Source organism: Dipteris shenzhenensis, chromosome 1, assembly GCF_047967505.1.
Source record: "Dipteris shenzhenensis isolate YYH24624 ecotype China chromosome 1, Dip_SZ_1.0, whole genome shotgun sequence".
NCBI classification, from domain to species: domain Eukaryota; kingdom Viridiplantae; phylum Streptophyta; class Polypodiopsida; order Gleicheniales; family Dipteridaceae; genus Dipteris; species Dipteris shenzhenensis.
This window is the reverse complement of record NC_141596.1, coordinates 73,585,404-73,593,741: the sequence shown is the minus strand read 5'-3', so window position 1 is coordinate 73,593,741 and position 8,338 is coordinate 73,585,404. Positions and strand designations below refer to the sequence as shown.

At 42.0% G+C, this 8,338-nt stretch overlaps 1 protein-coding gene across 1 annotated transcript; it reads right to left on the bottom strand.

Moving 5' to 3' along the window:
- Nucleotides 1-909: 909 nt before the first annotated feature.
- Nucleotides 910-3,223, bottom strand: LOC147906356 (uncharacterized). The gene is made up of 7 exons (XM_087378730.1): nt 3,093-3,223; nt 2,872-2,922; nt 2,568-2,765; nt 2,356-2,461; nt 1,907-1,948; nt 1,750-1,806; nt 910-1,590 (listed from the first exon to the last, which is right to left on the bottom strand). The coding sequence occupies exons 1-7, from the start codon at nt 3,221-3,223 to the stop codon at nt 910-912; spliced, it is 1,266 nt and encodes a 421-aa protein (XP_087234856.1).
- Nucleotides 3,224-8,338: the final 5,115 nt, after the last annotated feature.

Sequence of the window (8,338 nt, the reverse complement as noted above, 5' to 3'; positions counted from 1 at the left end):
AACAAAAGTTGTATGCTACATGTTAGTCTGTCACTGTAACTTCTATCCATCTCCAACCAAGCTCTTGGAATAAATGCTCTACTCATGAGCATGAATAACATTAAAGAATTGCAAAGGTCCAATGCAAGGACAGGAAGCTTAGGAGGTGGGAATGGTGATGAGGGGGTGAGCAAGAATGGAGGAAGGAGGTGTGGTGAAGATGGAGGTGTGATGAAGAGGGAGGACAGTCATCCTCACGCGACAAGTGGAAAAGAAGGGGGAATGGGTCTTTCACCATGATGAAAAGCATGTTACACCATGCAACAAGATTGCCTACAGTCAGTTAAATGCACAGTCAGCTAGCAAGTATCAGTTCCACGTATCAGTTCCACATTGCAAGCTCCCTTATTAACTACATTGAACTGACAGTTCGTGGCAGCGTCCCTCCTCTAGAAGAGAGGGGCCATTATTCAAAAAATCAAAGACTTGATTTCCCCCCTGTGCGAATTGAGTGTCCTGCGTGACCACCCTGTGTCCAAGTGCAACTACTCTCTAAGATGTTGCATTAAATTTTACAATTTTACATTTTCGCATCCAAAAACCTACAAAATTTTCTTACTTTTTTGTTTTTATTTACGTTTTTAAAAGTGGATCTTGTAAAGAATCTTTATCCAAAAGTACTTATAAAAATGAATTTGGAGAGGGCACCACTCGAAAATTAATGAAATACATGTCGTTTTAAATTATTGATACTTTTGTGGCCAACACGGGATGATATGTTGAGAATTACCACCCAACAGCTCATTTAACTACTCAACTTCTCATTTCACTTGTTGTATTTTATGTACAAGTAACATTTATCACATATTAATAAAAAATATCATGTTAACCAATCACCAATGAGGTTTTTTATTTTAGAGAACAAATATATCAATTTAAATCATTGGATAAATCAAACGCTTTAAATCCCTCACCAATTCCCGGTCCTGTTGGTGCATCATGGGAGTGTGCCCCCATATTTTTACAAAGCGACGAGCTACTGGCGGCTATGACGGAATCCATGGACGCGGCCTGGAGCACAACAAGCGAGCTCGAAGTTGTCCGATTTGGGCAAGGATCTTGATGCGAAGCCCTCAGCTGCGATCTCACGAGCTGAGGTGAACCGGCAAGAGATCGAATTTGGCAAGCACTAGAAGAGTTTTCAGATGGCAACTTCGATAGCAAAGCTTGCAAACTTCCCATGGAAGACATGCGCACGGATCCTGAGCTCCGTTTCGTCTCCGGTTCATCTTCAGCATTCGGCGAACTCTTGTGGCAAAGTCTCCGTATATGAGCTGATCCAGCATGCGAGATTGACATATCATTGTTGTAGCTGCTCTCCTCCATCGACCAGTCTGTTCGGCTTACATCCTTGACCGATCCACTCCATGGCAAGCGTCGCTCTAAGCTCCTCCGGAACAATAGCTCTTCTTTTTCTTCTTGTCTGCCGTGTCTAATCTTATTCTCGAAGCTTGATTCAGGAGATGATTGTGCTGCTTCTCCCACCAGGCTGCTCTGCAAGCATTTGAACTTCCTTTGTAGCAGGTTCACAAAGTCGAGATCCTCGCGAACCTGCCAGGAACTAGAATCCGTTATCCGAACGTCCGTGAAACACCATATGAATCCCTCTTATAGTGAGAGTGTGGGAGGTATGTTCTCAACTTTAACGGGAGACTCTAATGTTCTTGTAGAAGTGCCAAGAATTGACTATGAAAGCCAACAGAAACTTACGCTCTGGGTCGATCCAAGCTGTATCAGTCCTTCGTGCACAGCTATGACGGCTATCGTCTGCAAGGAGGAAGCTAATTGATATCAACTTGACACAGCTAATGAATCAACCTGTCCGAACCTGGGATGCTGAGCTCCTCCGTTGTATGATGCATACTACCTGAACGCCGGAGTTGAATTGTGCCTTCCATGTACGAGGATGCTGGATAGCCAAACGAGAAAGACAAAGAACCTCGTCAGGTCGCTGATTAGCATCTGAGTTTGGAAACTCAGTGAGATATCTACATGTATGCAGGAAACTGTCGATTTCTACAACAAAACTTGTACATAATCGACAGTTTCCTGCATACTTGTAGACATCACACTGAAAATGCGGGAGTCCGGCATAGCTTAATGCGCAGATATGGACACAAATTCGCAGGATAGCAATATAGGTTATGCGCGTCCAGTAGAATTTAGGTATTTATCAATTAATAGATTAGAGCGTAGGAGCGATTAGTATTAGAACTTACTAGAATCGTACAGTCGACTCTCGACAAGATGAACCATGCCAGAATGAGCAGCTGGCAGATGACAAACGCTTAAAGCGTGGACGTGAAAGCTACTTACCGGGTCGATGGAGCTTTGCCACAACTGCATCACACCATTGCCACGTTCCTGGGGATCCTTGTACACCCATTTGTGCCCATTGTCTGCAGCGACTTTGCCCATCAGCCTGTCCACATACTCAGGCAGCACAAAACAAGCAACGATTATCCCAGTTTCAGCATGGCTGAACGCAAGTCCTGAACCGACAACAGGCGCAGAGATGCTAAACATACCCTTCCCCGTAGTTGTACACTTCATGCGACATTTTAAAGAAGACTTCCGGTTGCAAACCAGTTGTTTCTTCAGTGGAGCTACACACCAAACTGCTGAACGTTTTGCTGCTCACTCCGCCAGACTCAGCCAAAGAGATTCTCGGCATGATCGAAGATGCTCGTGCAAAATCACAGAAACCGTCTTCCCAAACCAATATCCTGCAGGAAAAAATATTGACGGAAAATCAGCATTTGACCTTTATCAGCTCTAAAGATCATGCTTATTTCTTGTCGAACCAATATACTAAGCAGATTCCTGAATTACCAATTCCTTTTGTTCGCTTTGGATCTATCAAGATATCCGCCTATCTCCCACCTAAAAACGCAAAATGACAGAGTCTGATAAATACGTCGAGAGAAGTTGTATAGCTTCATGCTGATGATCACTACCTCGCCACATCCTTTACGAGACACTTCTTCTTCTCTTTGATGAAAATAAGAGCCACATAGGACATTCATGCTCATCCTACACAGAGTGCATCTTACCTAGGCGGAGGAAAGTTCCTGGGTAAGATTCTCCAGAAAACAGCGTATACCCATTGCGATTCCATACAAACGCTTCGCAAGCCTTGCTGCAAAAGGTAGCTCGACAGCGGAAGTCTGTGAATACTGTCCATGAAGGAAAAGATCGTATCTTGTGAGCATGTATGGGTGTGTCACATAAACGAATGGACTCTTCGTTGAGCGCGCGAGCAGTGCCAACAGTCCCTAGTACCTACGTTCGGCCGGAGCAGTCTTTGTGCGTTGGACATTCCCCTCTCTGCTGAGGATTGGTTGAGGCTTTGGGCCCTCATCCCTGACCGGTGCCATGCAAATGCGTGCCACAACACCCGTAGGGCCATAGCATTTCAGAATAGAATTCAAATATCTCAAAGTCTGCACCTGCATAGACAGATCAGTGCATGCATCTTTGACTCTGGTGGAACTCGATATGTTGATTCTTTCGAACTTTTAAGTTTGTAGTTGATTTTTGAATAGATTGAAATTTTACTGGGGCCCAGCTGCAAGAGCACCAAAGTATCTTTCAATTTTAAATCATCCCGCAAATTAAACCTGTAGAGCCCTCTGCCGTTGAGACTGATCTTGGTTATTTCTAAGTCAGAAGCTCCAGGCAAGAGTAGCCTTTCATAGAGCCTCCACACGAGTCCAGACTCCATACATAGTTGTTTGTTATCGGTTCTACTCGCAGGGTTGCGCCATCGTTTTATGTCAGCAATTGTGCACTTAAATTTTTATTGAAGCATCTTCTTGGACGAGACTCCAGACAGAGCACACAGCGTCAACAATTGATGATCCATGATTAAATGGATGGATATGGCAGCGGCCAGTGAGAAGAAGGAAGCCACAACCCACGTCTCAATTGCTGCGATCCGATACAAAAGACTCGGTTGTTCTAATGTTGACCGGGAATTGGATGGATGAATCTGGAGAGGCTGGATGGACATTGTCGTGGCGACTATAAATTGAAGCATCTTGAAAGTTGACAGTGGCGATCAGATCGCAACGCGGTGACAAAGAAAGTAAGCTATTACTGGGTCACCACGTGAACACTAGTGCAACAAGCTGGCAATGATGAAGGATCCTACACTAGTAGAGCCTAATCTATTTTCTCTATTAACTAGAGGTTTGGGAAAATATGGACCATCCGATCTAAAATGCACCATTGGTGAATCTACAATCGAAGCGTTGCTTGGATGGGAAGTTAGAGTTGCTGATAGAAAAGCACCAAATGTTACCTCATCGAGATTGTAATTCTACGGGCAGAATGCAACAAACGTACACATGGCTTCCCTTTGCATCCCCCACCCAAACTCTTCTTTCGTGTTTGCATCCCTCACCCCATGGATGTCTCTCTTCCTAGCCACCAAATTGAAGGTTTTCATCCATAGCAACATATCTCTCTTGCGATCCAAGAAGAAACCTTATCATTTCTTCGATCTTTGCAACATTGTTATAGGTGATCACGAGTCTAAGATGGAGGATGAGGAAGGCAGAGTGTAAACAATGTCTTCACGTCAATGGGAGTGGCATGTGCTGCAAGAAACACAGAAGCATTTCTTTCAATGAGCATCCCTCGCCAGTGAAACACTGGATTAGGTTGGTGCCCTCTTGATGCCATGGCAGTTGGAGCCCTTCTGGGTATAGTCATCGTTGCCGGCCCACAAGACATAGCCTGGTCCATAAGTTCACCTATCCTAGAGTACTAAGTTAACGTCTTGCCACTGCATATTGGAACAAGACAGAGGGCAGAGACCATTTCTTTGTGACTTGCGATGATTGGGACGAATATTTTGCAACATTAATTTTGCGGAAGATGACTTAGCTTTGTCTATGCAATTCCTAATTGCTCCCTAATGTTAAGTCGATTGTTGGAAACGTTCTTAGATACAGGCATTGACTTCGGACCACAACGTCTTGCAAAAGAGTATGGTGGTTTGCAACGTTGATCTTATAGAGGGGTGAATTCCTAAATGGGCTTATAATCTTTAGACTTATAGTAGGGATCATGGGTTTGAAGAAGCTCCGTGGCTTGCCACTGGCTTCCCACTAGAACTATATATTAATGAGAGGTTTTAGCTCAAAAGGGTCAATCATAAACATGTAAACATTGCATGTGGGTTAAACAAGAGGAGTTTTATTAATTCCAATTTTTACGATTTTTCACATACAGAAGGGTATCATATAAAGGGGTACGCACAGATTGAATAGAAAAAGGGTGTGTTTTAATCATTAAAATTCTATAAATAATGGGTTTTACAAATAGGCCTTGAACACATGTGACATGTACAATTTATACATAGTGACCCCCCAAGGGTTTTAGTTACTTGTGCTAGGCCAATTGAAGGATTTTGGTCTCTTGGATTCTTGAGATGCAATAAAGCCGTTGGATGTATGTCTCACTATGTCAATCCTAGGTTGATCCATTTCCTCTTTCACTACACTTTGGCCAACTGCAAGATTCTCCTCTTCCATGCAACATTCTCCTCTTCCATGCTCGAGTATAGCTACTCTGAAAACCTCTAGCCTCTACTTTGGTATCCTCCACTTGCATCAACAATATAGATGTGCTCATATTCACTCACACTTGTATAATCTGGCACCACAACTGCAAGTATAGATCGAGTGGGATGAAATTTGAGACAGTTAATTTGTTGAGTGGTGCTTCTGGAGCTATAGGAGTAAGTTGCGAAATGTGAGAAATGGGTCATTGATAACCTCAACAAGGGGAATGGCAACAACACTTTCACATGTCAAGACTAGTCAATCTCCAAAGGACCAATGTCTTATAAGAGAATCAACATCAGAACAAGATTTTTGGTTGAAAAAGTGAGTTTCTATCTCATGTACTCTTATGTTCTCGAACACCCATTTTAATCTAACAAATGGTGCTTACAAACCGGTTTTGGATGAGGACACACTTGTGTACATCATAATTGGTGATGGAGAAGATGTGAAAGGCCTCGCTTTGCCGTAAGAAGTTCATCGCCTCTAAATCTGTAATTTCTCCTTCTTTAGAAGGGAAACCACCCACTCATTAGTTGGCAAATTTGGTCCAGGTACATTGATCCTCAACCTGAATACTTGGCTTTCTGATGAGAAGCTAGCTTTGATCACAGCATTTTGGATTGTGTACATCGTAATTGGTGATGGAGAAAATGTGGAAGGCCTCACTTTGCATTAAAGAAGTTCATCGCCTCTAAATCTGTAATTTCTCCTTCTTCAGAAGGGAAACCACCCACTCATTAGTTGGCAAATTTGGTCCAGGTACGTTGATCCTCAGCCTAAATACTTGGCTTTCTAATGAGAAGCCAGCTTTGATCATAGCATTTTGGAGATCATGAACCAGACAAATGCCTTTTTCTCTTGGCATCACAATCAAGTTGGAGAGTCTGTGATTGCAGATTCCTTTTGGTTCCAAAATCAATACTGGAAATCGGCAACCATTAGTCATGAGTTCCAATCTTGTAGTGAGTAAAAAATACCAATCTTCTAGCTATAACTGTAAAATTCTCAAATGACGGTGGCAACTAAAGTTGATAAATGGCTATTTCATAACCACGAACGTGGCCCACAAACACAATGCCAACCTTGTATTCTACAAACGAGGTTTTAGAAACATTCCACATGGCCTCTCCCTCGAGATAATGTACCGAGTTGATATTGTACAATGGCACATGCATGATAACAATCATCCATGGTGTCTTCATTGTATCCACTTTCGGCAGCTCATCTATAAGCCAATAATACTATGGATTGTATTTCACTACGTGCCGAGACATGAAAATATAAGCATGCAGTAGAATTGTTTACTAAAAAGTAGAGGAGTATGCAGGTGGTTTTACGGCATGTTTCCTCCCACATGTCTATTGTAGTCTATTCTGCTATTGGAATGGTATCTTTTCATTCCAAGTGTTGTTGCTTTAGTGGAAGCCCATAATGTGCTCTCTACTAGGGTACGTATTATTAATTTGATTGTTGTGTTGACACGGTATGGCATGAAGTCTCCTCTCATATGTTTACATTGATTTATAGATATAATTAGTTGCTTATACTTGAAAATATTGTAGTTTTGAAAGAATCGTGGTCAGCAAAAATCCAAAGCAGGGAGTAGGAGCCTTGCATTGGCTATTGACAGGCATTGACACTTGAATATGTTTGTAAACTATGAATAAATTATGACGAAGGATTAGGAATTCGGATCGATTGTATGCTAAAATCGGGGGCTGTTACAAATCCTACAATCAATTTTGGATGTGGGATATGGTAGTTGGGCATGGGGTTTTGGTGTATCAAAAGCACCCATGGCCATGTCCATAGTAATTTTCTTGTGCCTCTTTGAGAAGCTTTACTATGTGGCTTGACACAAGCTTCCCACTAGTCAATTCTCATAGTAGATAGACTCTCTCTAAGTGGCTACACGTATCGATTCATGCAAGGTCCTTATAAAAGTCTTTTGTCTATGAAACTCTGGGTGCTCCCATTGTCACGTGACACATGAAAATATCTCCCACTACTCTATCCTACAAATTTGAGGCTCCTTATATTATGAAGTGCCTATAAGGTCTGAAAATAATGTCTCATCATTGCATCTAGCACCCGGGGGGTTCAGTCTCAATAAAAGGGGGACGTCACCTGTGTGCATGAACTTCAAGAAAACCCATATATATGGCCCACGTAGGAGGATAAAACACCCCTATTTAAGCTTATAAGGATCATACTATGTCCCCCCCTTGTCTTAAATCTACGCTATTTCTTAATCATGTAGATTATACCATAAGAATTTATCAAATAGCATTATAAGAATGTAAAATATAGACTGTAAGAACGTAAAATATAGATTATTCCTTGATATGGATTATAAGAACGTAAAATATTTGTCAATGGGCTATCCAATCTTATTTTTTACCCCTATTATGGCCCTCTTATGGCCTAAAACTAGCCATAGTTTAGGCTTGGTTTTCTCATACACTTGGTACATGACAATTATAACTAGCCAAATGTGTATGTGCGTGTCCTTTTCATGTGTAATTTGTAGTGTCCTACCCCCTTCCCTAAGATGGCATGTCCCTCTTAACTTAAATTTAATCTTGGGAAAAAGTAAAAACAGCCCCCACCCCTAATGTATAAGCTTATGCCTCATCTAAAAAAAAAACCCTATTGTACACTCACGTTATATCATAAGGTGCCCCTTGTGAATCCCCCAGGATCCAGCATAAGATCAAGGCCCCATG

Excerpts from the sequence above, each read along its gene's own strand:
- LOC147906356 (XM_087378730.1), bottom strand. The coding sequence starts at position 3,223 with ATGGACAGTATTCACAGACTTCCGCTGTCGAGCTACCTTTTGCAGCAA. Across the intron at positions 1,949-2,355 it reads GGCAAAGCTCCATCGACCCG|CATCCTCGTACATGGAAGGC; the intron begins GTAAGTAGCTTT and ends TTGGCTATCCAG. Across the intron at positions 1,591-1,749 it reads AGCTTGGATCGACCCAGAGC|GTTCGCGAGGATCTCGACTT; the intron begins GTAAGTTTCTGT and ends AGTTCCTGGCAG.